The sequence below is a fragment of the Salmo salar genome, chromosome 24 (genome assembly GCF_965601325.2).
Source record: "Salmo salar chromosome 24, fSalSal1, whole genome shotgun sequence".
NCBI lineage: Eukaryota > Metazoa > Chordata > Actinopteri > Salmoniformes > Salmonidae > Salmo > Salmo salar.
Genome location: NC_138314.1, coordinates 18,669,170 through 18,689,810, shown reverse-complemented (window position 1 = coordinate 18,689,810; position 20,641 = coordinate 18,669,170). Strand labels below are relative to the sequence as shown.

Below are 20,641 nucleotides of genomic sequence, written 5' to 3'. Positions count from 1 at the left end.
GATGTTAAATAGTTAAAGTTTATTCCAGTTCCAAACAAAATGTCTTTCTAAATAAAAACGATCATGTAATCTGAAGTATACACTCACTAGGCAGTTTATTAGGTACACCACCCCATTCACGAAAATGGATCACGTGGCCGTGGATTGGTATATAAAGCAGGCAGACATGCATCAGGGCATTCAGTTACTGTTCAATTGAATGTTAGAATGGGGAAAAACCAGTGACATAAGCGACTTGGAGCGTGGTATGAACGTCCGTGCCAGGACGATCCAGTATCTCAGAAACGGTCACCCTCCTGGGCTATTCAGGCACGACAGTGTCTAGGGTTTACCAAGAATGGTGCGACAAACAATAAATATCCAGTCAGTGGCAGCCCTGTGGGCGAAAACAGCTCGAAGGAGAATGGCAAGAACTGTGCAAGCTAACAGGAGGGCCACAAACAGACAAATAATGGCGCAGTACAACAGTGGTGTGCAGAACGGCATCTCAGAACGCAGAACTTGTCGATCCTTATCACGGATGGGCTATTGCAGCAGACGACCACACCAGGTTCCACTCCTATCAGCTAAAAACAAGAAGAAGCTGCTCCAGTGGACACACAATCACCAACACTGGACAACTGAGGAGTGGAAAGCATTACCTGGTCCAACAAATCCTGGTTCCTGTTGCGTCATGCTGATGGCAGAGTCAGGATTTGGCGTAAGTAGCATGAGTTCATGGACCCATCCTGCCTGTTGTCAATGGTACAGCCATTCAATCTACAGCAACTGCGTGATGCCATTGCTTCAGCATGGACTAAAATACCTGTGGAACGTTTCCAACGGGCCCAAGAGAATTCAGGCTGTTCTGGAGGCAAAGGGGGGTCCGACCCGGTACTAGATGGGTGTACCCAATAAACTGTCCTGTGAGTGTACATTGAGCATAATAATTACAATAGCTCTGTTGCAATATAGAAAGAAACTGACACAAGATTACTTTCTTCTTCAAATGGTCCTAATTTGAGCTTGATCCCACTGCCTAAAGAGTCACAGCTCTGGAATAGGCACTATGCAGACATGTCAGTTGGTTCATTCACTCAGTCCCCAACCTTTAGCCTAGCAGTAAAACTTAATTCCTCCAAAGGCAGAAGAACGTCAACTTAACCCATTTTGACCTTGAGGCCATTTACCCCATCATGTAGTGTCATCCTTTTCACGAGTACCTTGAAATGATTTGAGATTGCTGTCCTGCAGTAATTCATTTTACAAACACACACACGTCATCTGGCAAAGATCACAATCCTTCCCTCTGTACTGTCCTGGAACGGGAACGACTCCAAAACTGAGTGCATTCCTGGGATGGTGTGATCTGATTGGATAAGAATTACAGATAGAATATACCTATTACTCGAGAGAATACTTTTAAAACTGCATTTCAACTTTTCAAAAATGTCACCCACCACACACATTATTTCTCCTTAGTAACACATCATAAACCATGCCAACACAACGATACACTGAAGCACGTTTTACACAGTGATGGAAAAAGCACACAGTTGTCATACTTGAGTAAAAGTAAACAAATACTACCGTTCAAAAGTTTGGGGTCACTTAGAAATGTCCTTTTTTTTTTTTTAAGAAAAACAGATTTTTTTTGTCCATTTAAAATAACATCAAATTGATCAGAAATACAGTGTAGACATTGTTCATGTTGTAAATGACTATTGTCGCTGGAAACGGCAGATTTTTAATGGAATATCTACATAGGCGTACAGAGGCCCATTATCAGCAACCATCACTCCTGTGTTAATGGCATGTTGTGTTAGCTAATCCAAGTTTATCATTTTAAAAGGCTGATTGATTATTAGAAAACCCTTTTGCACAGCTGAAAACTTGTTCTGATTAAAAAAGCAATAAAACTGGCCTTCTTTAGACTCTCTGGAGCATCAGCATTTGTGGGTTCGATTACAGCCTCAAAATGGCCAGAAACAAAGAACTTTCTTCTGAAACTCGTCAGTCTATTCTTGTTCTGAGAAATGAAGGCTATTCCATGCGAGAAATTGCCAAGAAACGGAATATCTCGTACAACCCTGTGTACTACTCCCTTCACAGAACAGCGCAAACTGGCTCTAACCAGAATAGAAAGAGGAGTTGGGGGCCCCGGTGCACAACTGAGCAAGAGGGCTAGTACATTAGAGTGTCTAGTTTGAGAAGCAGACGCCTCACAAGTTCTCAACTGGCAGCTTCATTAAATAGTACCCGCAAAACACCAGTCTCAACGTCAACAGTGAAGAGGCAACTCCGGGATGCTGGCCTTCTAGGCAGAGTTCCTCTGTCCAGTGAGTGTTCTTTTACCCATCTTAATCTTATATTTTTATTGGCCAGTCTGAGATATGTCATTTTCTTTGCAACTCTGCCTAGAAGGCCAGCATCCCGGAGTCGCCTCTTCACTGTTGACATTGAGATTTGTGTTTGTACAGACCCTTTTACACCACTGGTTTGACCAGATATGACAGACCAAATAAGGGCCTCATAAGCACTATATAAATGGGTCAAAATCTATTACCATATGTCATGCTCTATAAAGGATTCATAAATGTGACATAACTGTGTGGCATAACCACCCATGGCAAATGTGACATAACCCACTTTGTCAAATAATGGAATATCATTATTATAAGCATTAAACATTTTAAAGAGTGACATAAGCACTGCTTAATAAAGGCTTCACAAAGCTAGATGAGACAATCTATAGATTATAGACCCATAACCTTGTCATGTCATACTCGTAAAACGTTTCTATGATGGGCGGCCTAACAATGTTTACGACATTAAGCCTTATGTAGGTGTTATGAATAACAGTAAGTACAGCGTCATATGATGCTAGCAGACATAATGTACAGACATGTTTGCCAAAAAGCACCTGGAAGCAGGATGATCATCAAGACTCTTGAAAAAATGTTCTTTGGACAGATGAGAGAAAAGTATAACTTTTTGGATGAGATGGGTCCCATTATATCTGGCGAAAACCAAACACTGCCTTCCACAGTAAGAACCTCATACCAACGGTCAAGCGTGGTGGTGGTGGTGTGATGGTTTGGGAAGCTTTTCTGACTCAGGACCTGGACAACTTGCCTTAGAGCAGAATTCATGGTTCATTCTATTATCAGAGAATTATACAGGAGAATGTCAGGCCATCCGTCTGTGAGCTGAAACATTGCTGTGTCGTGCAGCAAGACAATGATCCACAATCAAGTCTACATGAAAATGGCTAAAAAGCAACAAATGTGAAGTCTAAACCTAATCCCAGGAGTCTGTTTCTGGAAGTCTAGACCTAATCCCAATTGAGATGTTTTGGCATGACTTGAAACGAGCAGTTCATGCTTGAAAAGCCACAAATGTCGCTGGGTTATACTTTTTTCACAGCACTGTATGTGTTCTGAGTAACAGAAATAAAATCGTCCATAGGCTGAATTTAGCCTGCGGGCTGCCAGTTGACGATCCCTGAGTGTCAATAAATATGTTACAAACATTCTGCCCTTTTACGAAGGTTCTCTCATGATCCACAGGGTGTGAGGGGTATTTGGATGGGGTGATGGACCAGCAAAGTGTGTGTGTGTCAGAGCCAAGTTTGGGATAACAACCAGGTATTCCTTTTCTGTTCCCATGAGACCAGGGCTTAGGCCTAAATTCAAATCAGATGAAGCATTAACCCGCGATAGCAGACAGTGTTTTGGCTGTGTCGGAGGTGTAACTGTGTTAGAGCTGTCAAATTGGTGAGCGACTGCTCGTCATTGTCACAAAGCCACACCCGTCTCCCTCGCGTTAAGTTCAGAACGGGAAAGTATAGACTATATAGAACTAATGACACTCAAATTGAAAATCATTAAACAAAATAAGGAGGAAATAAAAAAACGAATTGTCACACACCAGATAGCCGCATTGAAAGGTGTTGTTTTACAAGGTCAGCCATAGTAGTACAGCGCTCCTGGAGCAAATTAGGGTTAAGTGCCTTGCCAAGGGCACATCGAAAGACTTTTCACAGATTTCTCACTTACTGGCCCAATACTCTAACCGCTAGGCTACCTGTCACCCTAAATAATGAGGATCAGCCTAATCGAGGTGTAGATCTCACATTCCAGTTTTCAAACTTGTAAACAAGGCTGCAGGGGATTTATCTTAATTCGACTCTGTGCAGCCAATGGCAATGTCCGCTTTAGGTATAATACAGGGAGCAGCTTGTGGATTTGACAGCTCTAACGCAGTTCCACCTCCGACACCGCCAAAACAACCAGGTGTCGGCTAGCACGGATCTGATAGAATCTAGCCCTTGAATTCAACCTGGACTCTCTGTGGTTGATCTTTCAGTGGGAGAGGGTAAATGTGACAAAGACCTGACTGAGTCCAGCAGCGCACAGTATGGCTCAAGTTATATTGTTGTGTGTGACTGTGCATGTTTGTGTACTGAGGAAGATGTAACTTGATCCCAGAAGAAAGTCACTTTCCATTTCCTTATGTTGGGGGCTTTCATCAAAGTAAGTTGTGCCTGGTGTAATGTGACTACCATGACTGCACTTTATGGAGCATGTGTCATCCTGCAGCATAGCATTTTGAGGAAGGTTGGGGTAAGGTCCAATATTGGCTATACACCCAAGAGGGAAAGAGGTTGGGCCCTCCTAGAAATATTTTAGAGTATGACATGACAAGGTTGGAGATGCTTTGTGAAGCCTCAATTTAATATTATTTATAAAGCTTTGAATAAGCACTGGTTTATGTCATATGTGGCCAAGTGGGTTATGTCACATTTGCCATTGGTGGTTATGCCACAGAGTTATGCCACATTTATGAATCCTTTACAGAGCATGACATACGGTTATAGATCATTTGTGGCTCATTTATGTAGTGTTTATGGAGACTTTATGAATGCTTTATGAAGCCTTTGTAAGTAGCACTTAATTTAAATCAGGACCCCAAATACTATTATTATTACTAAGTTATTACTATTAGTAGGACAGAGGATGTCATTGCCTGCCCACTCAATTGGCAGGTGGAACTCACCGTCTCCAGGTAGGACCCAGCCAGCTCCGTTGGGGCCCTGCCCAGAGGGGCCCTGCCCAATTGAGAGGGGCTGCGGGCATGGGCCTGGTTCTCAGCACGGAGCTGTTTGACCCGGCTCTGGAGGTGACGCAGTAGCTTGAAGGAGGCCAGGTCTGAGGACCCGGGGAAGGTAGGGGGTTCCCCAATGTGGAGGGAGGGAGAGGAGGCGGATTGCTGAGCTCCAGAGTCAGTGCATTCCTAACAGGAGACAGGGAGAGGAGAGCAAATGGTTGGGGATTAGAGACAGACAAAGGAGAAGAGAAGGAGAGATTCAATCTAGGCCATAAAGTAGCCTCTATGGTTACCAGATGTCAAATTATTCTCAGGGCAGTACTGTATTTCAGCCCCTTTCTGGTGTCCTGACTTATTTACATTTGTCCCGTATTTCAGACTTCCCATTCATTTGATGAGAATTGCATTCCAAGCTGGAGGGGTGTGGACATGAAGGTAAGGTTAAGTTTAGGGTTAGGGCTATTTCTAGGGTTAGGGTTAGGCTTATTGATTAATTAGAGTTTGGTCATTTGAATTGGATGAAATTATTTTGATTTGTGTAGTTATTATTTTTGAATAAACTGATTGATTAATTTAATAATAATTTAATCCAACTCAAAATAATGTTTATCTAATTTAGGGCTAGATTCAATCAGATTTGCGTTAGCCAACACCCACATAGCTGGTGTTTTGACCGTGTCTGAGGTGGACCTGTCAAATCCACAAGCGGCTCCCGGCGTTATACCTATCGCGGACATTGCCACAGATTCACATTAGTAGGAATCCCATGCAGCCGTGTTTACAAGTTCGAACACTGGAATGTGTGATTTAACCTACACCTTGATTAGGCCGATAGAAATCCTCATTATTTTGTTTAACGATCTTTAATTTGAGCGTCATTATTTCTATATAGCCCACACTCTCGTTCTGAACTTCTAACGCGAGTGGGACGGGTGTGGCTTTGTGACAATGACCATGAGCAGCCGCTTACCGATTTGACACCTCAATCTGCCAAAACATCAGCTATGCTTGATCTGATTGAATCTAGGCCTTAAAGTAAACAATCAGTTTACCCACCTCAAAATAATACTTTTATCCAACTGAATAATAAAAATGTCACACTTTTTGCCCTACAGTGCTAACCTTAACCCTTACTTTAACTGCACATTCTGTTAACCCCAGCCTTAACCAACAACCAGTAAATTAAGTACAAAAAAACTTGGAGTAGCTTCATGCTCAGGCTCCCGCAGGTCTTATATGGTGATGGTTACCCCAGTAATGCGTCTCATCTCCCCTTCCAGTTTCTCCAGCTTCCTCTGCTTCTCCTCTTGTGCCTTAGGTGCCTTTCTGCAACACAAACATACCCAGATATTATAGATATTTCCTACAGACTATCTTCTCCTGACAGAGCATAACTAATGTGCAACTTTGATGGTTAATGACACTGTATAAACACATCAGTGCTAACAGTGTACAAACTACTGAACAGAACTGCTCTACAGTGTACAAACTACTGAACAGAACTGCTCTACAGTGTACAAACTACTGAACAGAACTGCTCGACAGTGTACAAACTACTGAACAGAACTGCTCGACAGTGTACAAACTACTGAACAGAACTGCTCGACAGTGTACAAACTACTGAACAGAACTGCTCTACAGTGTACAAACTACTGAACAGAACTGCTCTACAGTGTACAAACTACTGAACAGAACTGCTCTACAGTGTACAAACTACTGAACAGAACTGCTCTACAGTGTACAAACTACTGAACAGAACTGCTCTACCAGAACTGCTCTACAGTGTACAAACTACTGAACAGAACTGCTCTACAGTGTACAAACTACTGAACAGAACTGCTCTACAGTGTACAAACTACTGAACAGAACTGCTCTACAGTGAGATGATGATGATGATGATTTGTAAGAAGAATGGGACGACTAATTAGTGAGTTAGACTCTAGGCTTAGTCTCTAGACATGCTGTCTCAAAATGGTAAAATCAGTTACCTCCCCTTTAACAACTTTGCCTTGCACCTGTTGAGTGGCAAAAGTGAAAACACTGAACACAACAGAACACTTCCCAAAGTCAGTTAATGATACAACCTTTTCAAAGCCTGCACATCTTCATCAGAAAAAAAATAAGGATGAGGGCCAAAAGTGAGTAAAGTTTTAAAAGTCTACTCTGTGTAAATAGTGTGGGATTGTACGCTACACACCGCTCCAGTTCGGCTGTCAGCTCCTCCTCAAACTTGCGTGCCAGGCGCGCCGTGGTCTGCTCCTTCCACTGTCCCATGCTCCTCTGCACCCGGCGCAGTTCCTGGTCTTTGGCCTGCAGCTGTCTGCGCAGCGACGCAGCCAAACCTCCTGTCTCGTCTCCTTCCTCGCGCACCTGGGCCTGCTGCAGATCGCTCAGCTCCTCAATGTGCTCCTGCAGCGTTAATATATGACTGTACACTCTCTCTCTGTGTGTGTGTGTGTGTGTGTGTGTGTGTGTGTGTGTGTGTGTGTGTGTGTGTGTGTGTGTGTGTGTGTGTGTGTGTGTGTGTGTGGGTGTGTGTGTGTGTGTGTGTGTGGGGGGGGGGGGGGGGGGGGGGGGGGTGCGTGTGACAGTGAGATCCATACCTGAATGAGTGTCTCCTTCAGTGAGTCCAGAGCCTGCTCTCTCTCCGTCTCCATCTGTTCCCTCTGAATACGGAACTCACGCTCCTAAAACACACCAATGTGATTCTTAACAGCATGTGTAACGCAACAGAAGTGTAAGCATGTTTGTATGTGTTGTATCTGTGTGCGTTTGTGTGTATTTTAGTGAGTTTGTCCTGAACACACTTTGTCCCGGCTCAGCTGCTGAGTGCTGCGTCTCTGTAAGTCAAGCTCCTGCTGTAGTTGGCTGATTGACTGCTGCAACTGCTCTCTGAGGGCCTGCAGGGTTTGGACTACCTGGGCCACCGTAGGACTGCAGCACAGCACCAATATATTAGAATACCCAGTATTATATCCAAATGCATATGCTGATAATGAAATGTGTGCTTCTGTATGTGTACGAGAGAGAATATGAGTGTGTGTGTTTGTGTCTATGTGAGAGAGTACCTGTGTGGGAGCTGAAGGGAGCTCCCTACGGCCCCACTGTGTTCCAGCAGATGCTGAAGATGCTGACACTCTGCCCCCATCTCCTGGGCCCAGTGTCTGTGCTGCTGCTCCAGCCTGGCTGTGGCCTGCTTGTGGCTGTGCTCCCTCTCCCCAAGCAGCACCTGCAGTCTACCAGCTTCCAGCTCCGCTTGTTGGACAACCTGCTCCAGCCTCAACGCTTCCCTCTCACCCTCCTACGACCACAGCCCAGTCAGTTCACCATGTCAAACATACACTGGAAACCAGGGGTGCAACTTTCACTGGGGATTGGGGGGACCCCCCCCCCCCACACACATTCTGAAATTGCTTTTTTGTCTCCAAGTTTTATCATTGGAATGTGATACACAACAAGGCAACGGTATGCTTTAGGACCATGCAAACGCCTCCGAGCGGTCTGGTAGGCTGTTTGGAGTGTTTATCTGACCGGATAAAACAAATACAAATAAGAAGAAGAAGAATTATGTTCCCCCCACTTCTAAAACCAAAGTTGCGCCCCTGCTGGAAACTATACACTGCATGTTGTATGTAGTCGTCTCCAGATGCTAGTTTATAAGGTCTGTCATCACCTGTTCCATGTGCCTGCGCAGTCTCTGTAGCTCAACCTGGTGCTTCTCTCTCAGGGACCTGCGCATTGCAGCGAGAGCAGACGCCTGCTCACTCTGCTGCACAAGGCCCTCACTTTCCAGCTCCTGCACTTTCTGAGAGGGGAGGGAGAGAGGAATGACATCTCTATTTCACATATGTTCAAGTATGAATTGGAAATTTGTAGTTTTGCATATTTCAACTCCCCCTGAGACACCATCGGAGAGGGGTCATGGCCAGGGTCTGCCACTATCAACAGTGACCCTGGAGCAATTAGGGTTAAGTGCCTTTTTCACCTTGTCGGCTCGGGTATTCGAACTACAACCTGCCGGTTACTGGCCCACCACTCTAACTGCTAGGCTACCTCCTGCCCTATCTTGGTTCTGCTTACTGTCTGCAGTTCTACCACTTTGCTTTGAAGAGCCAAGGAATTCCTCTTCTCTCTCTCAGTCTCTCCCCTCATTCTCTCCAGAGCCTCCCGGCCTTGGTCCTCCAGTATCCCACACTGCAACTGTAGAGCCGCTTCTTTCTCTACTGCCCATTTCTTCCTCTCACGGTCTATGGTGCTGTGCATCTAAGGTAGAGAACAGGTACCGTTATCACATTTGTTTTACATTACATCTGACAGAAAAGGAGACAGAGGAAGTAGGAGTATATACCATCTCCTGAGCTTCCGCACACAGCTCCTCCTCTCGCCTCCTCATCACCTCCTTCTGCTCTTTAAGAGCCTCCCTCAGCTTCCACCACTCCTTCTCCTTCATCTGCAAAGGAAACTGTGAAACTGACCCAGGAACAGTATGGTGTGATTCTTTCAGAGGATAGGACAGCCTGAGATACGGACCTGGATGCAGCTCTGTATGGACTCAATGTGCTGTGTGTGAGACAGGGCCTGTTCTCTGAGAGAAACGGTTTTCTCTTCTTCAGCTTGAATATGAGTCTGGACACACAGCAGCAAGAACAACATAAATGTTTGAATCTGATAGAACACATAAAGGAAATATGGGGATCTTTACTAATGTTAAATAAACCCAGTTGACGGAGCCTCTCACCTGCTGGATGTGTTTCTCATGAGACAAAGCCAACTCTTTCTTCAGCTGCTCCAGCTCTCGCTGCTAAAGGAGACAAACAAAACCACCCCTTACATACTGCACACATACACATTTAACTACATTTGCTTCCACGCCATCATGCACACTGAGTTACCCACATTTATAATGGGTGAGAGCTGGTATAAGATGGAATTCGGACATTCACACGCACAGTCAAGCTGACTCATCCATCGACACTGTGTACTAGAGATTACCCAGCCCACACACCGTCTGCGTGGTTGCCTGCTCCTGGGTCTCTCTCAGGGAGATGCTGTGCAGCTTCCTCAGGCTCCGGAGCTCCCCCTGGAGCACATCTCTCTCTGCCTGCAAGGCACTCCTCTCCTCCTGGAACCCCAGCAGCTGCAGCTCCTTCTGGGCTACTATCCTCTCCACCCTGCTCTCACTCTCCCCCAGCTCTTTCTGTAGCTCACACACCTGCACCTCCACTGCCTGCGAGACAGAGGATGGGAGAGGGCGATAGACTGTGAGATCTTAATACAGATAGAGGGTCAGAGGGGTGGTTATGAGAAAGGGTAATAACACGGTAGACAGGTGTAGAAGGTACCTTCTCCTCTTCCTGTTTCAGTCTGTGTTTCTCCTCCAGACATGTACACCTGTCCCTCAGTAACTTCTCCTCCTCTGTTACACGCTGGAGCTCCTCGTGAGCTTCGTCCAACTTCTGACACACATGCAGAGAGACAAATTGAAACACATTCAAAGCAGTGACTGTCACTGTAACATGTTCTGAGCACCAGTCTAATGCTGTACCTCTTGCATAGAGTCCAGTTTGAGTCTAGAGCACCGCTGCTCGGAAAACAGCTCTGTCTTGGCACTGTTCAGCTGTCTGTCCAACTCCTCTCTCTCAAGGACAGACATACTGACACTGGTCACTCTCTGAGACAGTGGGGGAGGAGGTAGGAGAGAGAAGGCATGAAATGGTAATAATTAAATCATTTGATTGTAATAGAGGGGGGGGGGGGGGGGGGTGTCAAGCCAGCTAGATAAAGCATGTGTTACCCTGTCCATGCAGGTCCCATCTGTTAAGGCAGTTCTGTGTTTACATAGAGCAGCCAGCTCCTCCTTCAGATCCCTGACCTCCTGCAAACAGGAGTCCCTCTGCCTCTGCAGCCGGCGCAGCTGACAACTACAATACACTCAATACATCACTGTGAATACAGCCTAATCAGCAATGGACAGTATAGAGGACAGTATAGAATAGGTATTGTAGACAGTACAAGCTATTCCTAATAGTATTGTGTTGGCAAACTGTATTCTGTTTAAAGAGATACAGTGCAGTATCAGGGTTGATTATGTGGATACCTGGTGCTGTCTGCTTCTGCCTTGCTGTCGCTCAGGCTAGCCTCCAGACTCCTCCCCTCCCTTTCCATCTGCTCCGCCCCCGCACGCAGCTGCTCCCACTCCTGCATGGCATGCTGGGACACAGAACACAGCACATCTCAGTGTTAGCCGTTGTCATGGATTCACAGGACAAGGAACTCGTCACAATATGGAAGGTATTGTCTTGTACTTTTCTTTTCTGAAGAAGGTCAGTGAGGGACAGTTCAGTCTCACACAGCTGAGCTCTCTTCATCCTCAGTCTCTTCTCCTCCTTCTCACAGTCCTAAAACACAAACAAAGATAACTACACACAGACAACAAGACACAAAACTCACATATCCTTAGCATAGCACTTGAATGTCAGGAAATATCAGGAGAGGTGAGTAGAGTGAGAAGAATCTCACCTGTCTGAGGGTAGCCAGCTCCTCCTCCATCTGTAGCCAGTCTGACCTCACCTCCTCCAGACGACCCCCAGGCCTCTGCTGAGTGGAGTCAGGGGTTTGAGAGACAAAGTATCAGGAGGCCTGTTTTTACACATCTCATATGGAGAATAGCTGCTCATATGGAGTGAACAAGGGTTAACAAGCATATCAATCAACAGATGGCTTTCCCCATAACTAAGAGTCAAGGGCAGACTCACTGTCTGCCACAGGAGTTATTGTTGGTTGTTGTGCCACCTCTCACCGTACACACACGTCCCACTGTGTCCTTGTCAGGCCTACGTCTCCTCCACCAACGGACACAGCCCTCATCTGTGTCCTCATCATCATCATCCACAGAGAGCACATACCTGATGACAGAGACAATAGTGAAGGATATGAAACAAAGAATGGCTAGTCAGATTGTATTGGAGACTGACGTCGCATCATTTTGTTGATTCAGTGAAGGCTACCTGTGAGTGTCTCTTCTGCTTTTGCGTGCTTTACGAAGAGGTAGACTGTCACTGGTCACATTTCCATTGCTAGCTCTCAGTGCTTCACAAGCACAGGACAAACAAACAAAGAAAATTGGGTTATAGTGTAGTTAGTGGCATAATATCATTCAATAATCAGGCCTAGTCCTGAAAGTCTTACCTGGAGTAAACTTGAGATTCCTTGGCTCCAGAGTGTGTATGTCATAGTCACTCTGGTCAGTGTCGAGACCATCCATGTGGCTGACAGACTGAATGGCTGAGAGGTATCCTATGGTGACGTAAGACAGATCTTAATAATGTGAACTACTTCATTTTCCTTCTGAATGGTGGTCATAGCCCCTAGCTCCTGCCTCTCACCTGGCCTGCTGTGAATGTGTTGCCAGACCTTCTCTGTGCGTACGGAGTCCAGTTCACTGTCGATGGTCACTGTGTCAAAATTCCACACAGGCACTCCTGGGGGAGACACGAAGACGCTGCGGTTACTGTTAGAGACGGCTGACTTCTTTTGCTTCAACTATCCTTGACATGAAGCCATGGGTAGAGTGTATGAGCTGAAAGAGTAGATGTTCTGTGTGGTAGAGTACCTGCCAGGTGTCTGGTGGTGGTTCTAGCAGTGTGGTTCCTGTTCTCCTTGGTTCCCTCAGGCTCCAGACTGGAACAGGCCTCATTGAGAACCCCTGTACGAACACTGCTAGTGCTGGGAGGACCAGGCACTGACGCTGGAACCAGTGGAAACAGACAGAAGCATCAGTATTATAATGCAGGAACAAAATAAGTGAGAGGCCTTACAGTATAAGACTAACTTCTATGAGTACTGTCCCCTTTCCCCTCAGATGACTACTGCCAACTCTGACACCAGACCCACCGCAGGAGGATGTCAGCCCTCTCACCTGTGGCAGGCTGGGGTAACCCAAAGGACTGTGAACATGTCTCTACTGACAGCTGTCTATCACCCCCTGGTGGAGTCACTAGAGAGTGAAGACAGCATTCACTCCTGCTAAGACCACTAAGCCTCTGTGGTGCTCTTGTGTGGCTCTCACTGGCCCCTAGGTTTCCACTCCAGCTAGTTCTCCTCTCTCCATGCCTGTGATGAGTCTGTCTCTCCTGGCCTTGCTTGTCCATGTGATGGGGAAGCTCTGTATAACCCATGCCTCTATCCACAACCTCTCCCCCAGCAGCAGTGAGACCACCTGCTTGCTTTGATGCTGTCCTTTCAGCCTCTTCCTCTCCAAAGGACTGTCCCAGGCTGTTACTCCAGTCTCTGGCCAGCCTCTGTTTGGTCCTGTCTGGCAGCCTCACCACCATCTCCTCCCGGAAGCGCATGGCAAAGTCCTCTGTGCAGACACTGTCTGGAGGGGGGCACAGCTCTCCTGCTAACCCTCCTCCTCCACAGGCATAAGCCCCCAACAGCCTCTCCAGCCTCCAGTGACACTGCTCCCTACGGGACTCTACACCCTCCTCTTCCTCCTTCATCACTTCAACTGTCCTCTGCTCCTCTTCCTCCTGATCGGCAGGGTCCACACGTTCTCCTGAGCTCTTCTCTGAGGGGAGAGCAGAGGGGAGAGGGGTGAGAGACATCCAAGCTAAACCAAGATCCAGGTCAGTGAAGGGTAGAGAGGCTGGGTCATGTGATGTGGGTAGGGTGAGGGTGAGGGACATGGTAGAAGAGTCTCTGTAAAGGACAGTGAGTTCTAATATCCAGTAGTCCTTTTTCTGAGGGTTCTCTCCTTAATGGTAATGTTGCAGTATTGGTTGCTCAGTTCTGGCAAATGATTATTGATCATTCCAGAATCCTCACACACTAAAAGTGATCAAGTTATAATGGCTGTAAGGACTGGATTGGGACAAGTTGAAGAGGACACTGCATGTAACATTCTCACCTGAAGACAGGTCCCTGGTCTCAGAGCGTACCAAGTCAAGACAAGAGATGGGGGTGTCGTTAGTGGGGATGGTACTTCCCAGTCCTGTATCCCTGCTCACAGACTGGCTACTGCTAAGGTGAGCTATAATAAACAGAGCATGAGAGCAATAAAGATATTAAAATACTAGAGAGTTACTATTAGACAAAAAGTATCACTCAAGATGTGCTGTAGTAAATTAAACTACATACAACAACATACCTGTATTGAGGCAATCATGTTTTCTGGAGATATCTTCAATCCCATGGCTATGGCTCTGCACCTGTGAACATTTAGATACTCATAATGGTACAACTTTTAACGGTCCAATGCAGCCGTTTTTATCTCAATATCAAATCATTTATGGGTAACTATTCAGTACCTTACTGTGATCGATTTCAATAAAAATGGTCAAATATTAACAAAAATGTCTTCTTAGCAGAGCGATTTCTCAAGCAAGAATTTTGCTAGCTGTTGGGCTGAGAGGTTTGGAACTCTTCCCCATTGTGTCTATTGTCATTTATCCAAAACGCCATCCTACCAAAACTGGCAGGAATTTCAGGCAGTCTTTTCAAACAGCTGTTACACTAAAAAGGCATTGTCATAATCTTCACAATTTCACAATATTATTCCAACCTCATAGTGTGGAAACACAGAGGGGAAAAAAAACACATTTTTGACTGCACTCTGCCTTTAAGACAAACTAGACAAAAATAGGATTACGAGTCTGGAACCCTGTGAAACCCTGAGGATGGCTGCAGCACACTGACCTGCAGGCGGCTCAGCTGGGCATCGATGGCATCTAGGAGGAGGTCACAGTGATCCTGTGGCAGAGGGGCATTGCTGTCTTCATCCAGGTCTGAGTGAGCAGAGGGTATATAGGGAACAGGAAACGGTTTAGTCCAGAGAGAAGAGAAGGAACGAGAATGAGTAGGAAGAAAGACAGGTAGAGGAATTCAGTCTGAAGTATCTATAGTCCTAGATAGGACATTATCTGACCAGTGTAAAGAAGCTCATCTGTGTCTTCTGCAGCATCTCTTTCTGTCCCTTCAAAACTGCCATCGGCCATTTCCTGTAAAACACACTCAGAAATACAGACAACCTTCTCGAATACCTAACAGCAAAGTGATGGTGGTGGGGGTTATGAGTTGCTCTGGAAACCCAGAGCCTTTGACTGGGGGCCTTAAGGCTGCTGTCCTTTCTTGCCAATACATTCTGCTGACACTATGGCCAGCTCACATGCTAACCTACACTTTGTAGTTTACAGTGATTGTGGAATTCCTTCCACTGACCGAGTAGGAAAGCTGTCCTGTAGGCTTACAATTTGGAAACAGCATTACAAATTCCAATGTTTCAAAAATGTTAAAAAAACACATCTGATAAAGCATCCAGCTCTGAGTTGATTTGATGGTGGTTCCATTAGAATTCATGCACTATAATGAAAAGTCAATGCATATGTGCATTTGATTGAACAGTGTGCATAACGCGCAAATAAGACTATAATGTGACATATACAACATTTCTCGATAGCTTTACATTTCACATTTACACTACACAGCCAGGTAGCCCATATTGTTAAAACATAAGCAGCATAAATGGTTTCTTCTCATTGTTTAAATGTAACCATAAATTCAAGACTTACTTTCTGAATGGTATGAAACAAAGTTGGTAGACTCCTTTCCAGCTTGACTTGATTGACAGAAACATTGCTTGGGTTTCCAAGCAACCTTCAAACAGTGCTCCCCCACCCGGGTCTAAGCCAAGCCGTTCAAACTGTATAATAAGAACCGTTGAAACTGAGCGACCCGGCGAGGCGCACATCACAGCAAGCTTCCCCCTCTGGCGATAACAGCGGGAGTCGGAGCGCCACTGCTCTGCAAAGACTTCATTTTAGTGTTTTAAGCTACATTCTTTCATTCCTCGGCTATCCTAACTTTATTTTGTACAGCTACCTGCACGTTTATTACGGCTAAGTAACCTAAGGGCTCAATTCAATCTTTAAAGCGGAAGTTTACAGATTCCGCGATAGATATCCGATTGAGCCGAAATGTGCTGTGTTTACGGTGGATGCGGTCTCCGCTAAAGCGTTAACATCACCTTTAAATTTCAATCACTCTGTAATGCTAAACTACACAAAGCTAACATTGAACAGACGCACATCCAGTTTCAACAGAAACACCTTTATTATCTCATGTTTTCATTGTGTCTTTCTTTTGAAGACAATGTTACATGTGTATAAATTAAGGGAGAAAAAACAATTATAAAAGAAGACCAACCCCGGTTGCAGTTAGACCAGAACAGAGGTGCATATGTGTGAGATAGTGTGTGTGGAATATGAGCGTGTGTGAGTGAGGTAAGGCCGGACCCCGCTCACCTCCGTCCTTCCACCCACTCCTTCAGTACCAGGTCCTTAGTAGTGATACGGGTCACACAGGCTCTCACTGTGTTAGAACGAGTCCAAACAGCACAGAGTCCACTGTGCAGCAGGGTTTAATTCAGACCAGGTATGACCAGGTCTTCATTACTATAGTCCTGCCTCAGAGCAGCACAAAACAAAAGACACATGTATATCTGCGATACACACACTTCTTGCGCATATATACGAATACAGTATGTAAATGAAAGACAATGGCGCCCATGATGAGAAGAAAAGAAAAACAAAGCATAGATATTAAAGCTAAATCAAACCATACTGGATTAAGTGTTGTTGGGTAAATCAAACCATACTGGATTAAGTGTTGTTGGGTAAATCAAACCATACTGGATTAAGTGTTGTTGGGTAAATCAAACCATACTGGATTAAGTGTTGTTGGGTAAATCAAACCATACTGGATTAAGTGTTGTTGGGTAAATCAAACCATACTGGATTAAGTGTTGTTGGGTAAATCAAACCATTCTGTATTTTGGGCTCCTGAGTGGCGCAGTGGTCTAAGGCACTGCATCTCAGTGCAAGAGGCGTCACTACAGACACCCTGGTTTGATTCCAGGCTGTGATTGGGAGTCCCATAGGGCGGTGCACATTTGGCCCAGTGTCGTCTGGGTTTGGCTGGTGTAGGCCGTCATTGTAAATAAGAATTTATTCTTAATAACTGTCTTGCCTAGTTAAATAAAGGTTCAATTTAAAAAATAAAAATATTGAAAAAGTGTTGTTGGGTAAATCAAACCATACTGGATTAAGTGTGGGTAAAATGAAAAAGAGGATGTCATTAGGAAGGCAGGTAAGAGTCTTTTAGGCTACAGTTCACTGCACAGACGCTTTGGTTGTTCAGTTTTTCCTTTCTGCACAGAGCAGAGATGAACATCTTCTTTACCCCAACAAGTGTCATGAATGAATAAATAATCTAAACATCACCACTATTGCTACTAGTCTCTTACACAGGCCCTGGCTGGGGCGCCTAGCAACCCACACCCACCCATCTTTGAGGTCACGTCATTTGGATAATCAAAATAAATGATTAAAATGTATGATGTGTTTATTATCATTCAAAATATAATATATGTATATTCATATATAAAACTCATTCTATTTCAAACCCAATATATTAAACTAAATCTATAAGGAGTTGATGATTGAGAAAGAAGTTATACTTGCCCTGCACATCATACTCTTTCTTCCCCACATTTCAATACTGTTTCTCGCCCAGTAATACTGTACATGCCGTTGTAGTATTGTCTATACAATGACACATTTACAATATATAAAACCCCTTACTGTGATTGGGTCCAGAATAGTGAGAGTTCATTCCAATGTGGGGAACCATGTCATCCTGCTGTACCCCTTGATTTCTTCCACTAATAATGTACTGTTCTCGCCAATGTGGTCAGTACTTATACATGTGTGAGTGTGTTATGGTTATGTGACTAATGTATAAGTGCCTGTGTGTCTGCTGAAAGGTCATGGGTACAAAGTAGATAGACTGGAACCAAACATAAATAGTGCAGAAAATGGAGGCTGTTGTTCACAGGGTTAAAGAGAGTAAGTGCCTGGTCAGAATGTGCTTGTATCAACCTAATTCTCTGCCCCGTTGAGACTTTATATTATAGGCTTCCGGTGGAGGAGGGTTACTCTGAGTTCAAATGAAAAACAGTTGGGAGCATGAAAGTGATTGGGGGATAATTATTATCTCACAGTTGAAACTTTCACATTTTCCTGGTTCACATTACATTCAGCAGTTGCTTGATGAGTATTTTCTACTTTGTATGTACCCCCAGCAACCCCTCTAGCCCTCCAGACAGATATGTTGGGCTGAGGAAGGTATTCTGTGTGTCTTCCACTTCCTTCCAGAGCACATACCAGATCTCTGTAACAACTGACCTCAGAAACCTTATGGGCCACATCAGGGGCACCGTCGGAGGTGGTTGCTTGTTTGTGAACTGCAAATCTAAACCAAGTAAACAATATGCCAATATCAAGAACTTTGTATAAAAATAATTTTCAGTGTGAGAGTAAGTCTCTATTAATACAAAACATTAAATCTGCAACCAAACCCGTGGGTGGTAGTTAGAATCAACTTCTATCTGCCTGGATACATTTAAATTAAAAGGTACAGTAACAGTACATTTCCATTAAAACTTCAGATTTCAACTATAAACATTACTTATTGTTCCGATTATTATTAGAACTCTGTTTTATAATCATATTATTGTCTTGTTATTATCTTGTTATCACAAAATATTCACACAAAAGGCCAGACAGTGGGTACAATACTTCCAGCCCAAATACTACATTCCTAACAGTAATTACAAAATATACTAACACTTTGTCAAGAATCCTGTCACCTAAGACATGTAGTGCACAAATCAGTTCTTAAAGGCAAAAGACTGACAGTGCCTCCACCAACTGATCCCAGATCCGCCTGTCCACAGCTCTTCAACACTAGGAGTTAGGACTAGGTTTATGCTCAGGTGAACCTGGGTCAGTGCCTGGGAGCCAGTGTCTCCACTAGCAGCCCTCCCTGGCTGAACAGTGGTGTGCTATGGGAGGCCTGAGGAACATGCTGTCTGTGGTAAGATGCCAATATACTGTCAGTAGCCACCATGGGCCTCCTTCAGCACTATAGCAACATCAGCCAGTTCTGTAGGAATACAACTACAGGCTCTGATCTGTCATATAGGCTGTAGAACTATACACTGTGGTGTAGAATTCACACTCTGCCTAGATATTCATGTGTGTGATGATGGATCTGTTTTTGGGACAGGTAATTGGTGTGCAGGTTCTAGCTACAATGCCATTTATATCCTTTAAATGACTCACTGCACAATAGAAGTGTATGTGTTTCTATGGTTAAGCACCAAAGGACTAGGTGAGTGTGCAGTGGCCAGGCTGGAGTCTCCTCAACATCAACACGGATACGCATTAAGCTGTGGAAACCCACAAAGAAAAGTGCTTATTTACCTCAATAGACAAAGCTTCAATTACCAGTGGAGTGGAAGTGTGATTGTGTTTGGGAGGTATCACAATATACCTAGTTTGTGTTTGGGAAAAGTACTCTGGTTGTCAAACCACGTTGGTTACGGTCTGAGCTCAATATGGTTATACGCCGGTCTAAACCTGGTTCCTCCTGCAATGGAGAAAAGAACAGAGTTCTTTACCAGGCAGACGGAGATAGATGAAGAATTAATTCAAGCGTTGGAGTCTGTGCCTACTGCCTACCTGCACTTTCCGATACCAGTTACTAATCAAAATAAAATGTCCATCCTTTTAAAGTATACTGTCTTTCTATAAACTTCTGTGGCCTTCTTTTCGTTTGTCGGTCTGTCTGTTAGAGAGGATAGACTTCATCCCATCCCAGTATAAAGTGGAGGAGAGGAGAACTGATTTAGATGGGTTGCTATTTAATCATTAAAACCCAGAAAAAAACGATGTGCTGAGCAGAGGAATAGTGCATTGTGGGTAGCGTGTGTGGAGCACCTGATTATTTTGGACGTCTCTATTGGGTCCATTTCCTATGGTATTCAATCTCTCCACTCTCTCACACCCCCACACAGCTAAGTGCTATGTTGTCAGGGAGAACCTAGAGAAGGCCCCTTCTCTCCTTTGACTCTGTAAAACAGATGAAGTGTGTGTGTACGTGGGGAGGTAAACTGTATTGTGAGTGTGTGAGACGTACACAGTTGCACACAGAGGTCCACACCCAGACCCCTCTTCCTCCAGGGCCAGCGGTAGAGCAGTCTCATGGGCCTGGGTGAGTCCAGTGAGGGGGTAGGATGGGTGTGGTCGAGGCTTAGAAGATTTCAGTGCACATACTCCAGTCCTGACTGTCCTTAGCCTCCCAGTATCCACCCTTGTACACAAAGTTTGTCTCTCCAGTGATGGCGTTCGTCCTCTTGTGGAACCACTGTGGCTGGAAGCCCTCGTACTCCCGACCTGGGGGAAGAGACACAAGCGTCACTTATACAGTGGGCTACTGTCAGGTCACTCCCACACATTACACACACCTCTATGTCTGTTTCTCTGGCTCAGAAACAGTACAGCCGTAGGAGGGCCAAGTCAAGTCTGAATGAAAGAGGCGCATGGCAGCAGGAAAAAGACTGAGTGGCTTTTTCCTGGGTCATAGTCTGGAAGAGTGGGTACTAGGGAGTCAGTCAGCATGCAGACCTCATATAAAGGATCCCTTCCAGTTCCAG

The 20,641-nt window shown here is 44.9% G+C and overlaps 2 protein-coding genes across 3 annotated transcripts in view; both read right to left on the bottom strand.

Moving 5' to 3' along the window:
- Positions 1-2: 2 nt before the first annotated feature.
- On the bottom strand, positions 3-11,292 carry si:ch211-102c2.8 (uncharacterized). The gene is made up of 16 exons (XM_082968543.1): positions 10,883-11,292; positions 10,634-10,759; positions 10,431-10,544; positions 10,094-10,315; positions 9,827-9,889; positions 9,619-9,714; positions 9,437-9,538; positions 9,169-9,351; positions 8,762-8,893; positions 8,157-8,389; positions 7,896-8,022; positions 7,692-7,775; positions 7,286-7,497; positions 6,339-6,414; positions 5,038-5,274; positions 3-1,348 (listed from the first exon to the last, which is right to left on the bottom strand). Exons 1-16 carry the CDS (start codon positions 10,889-10,891, stop codon positions 1,274-1,276), a joined length of 2,091 nt encoding a protein of 696 aa, XP_082824669.1. The 5' UTR covers positions 10,892-11,292; the 3' UTR covers positions 3-1,273.
- A 4,886-nt stretch (positions 11,293-16,178) lies between these two features.
- LOC106585250 (oxysterol-binding protein 2) overlaps positions 16,179-20,641 on the bottom strand; it is a 160,406-nt gene continuing 155,943 nt past the window's right edge. For both annotated transcript variants that reach the window (XM_045706695.2, XM_045706696.2), the window contains one exon: positions 16,179-20,381. In XM_045706695.2, the coding sequence (XP_045562651.2) occupies positions 20,239-20,381 (143 nt within the window). In that variant the 3' untranslated portion in view covers positions 16,179-20,238. The remainder of the gene's footprint in view (positions 20,382-20,641) is intronic.

Coding starts and splice junctions, on each gene's coding strand:
- si:ch211-102c2.8 (XM_082968543.1), bottom strand. Junction 10,316..10,430: donor TGAAACAGGAAGAGGAGAAG/GTACCTTCTACA, acceptor TCTGTCTCGCAG/GCAGTGGAGGTGCAGGTGTG. Junction 8,023..8,156: donor TCCCTTCAGCTCCCACACAG/GTACTCTCTCAC, acceptor GCTGTGCTGCAG/TCCTACGGTGGCCCAGGTAG.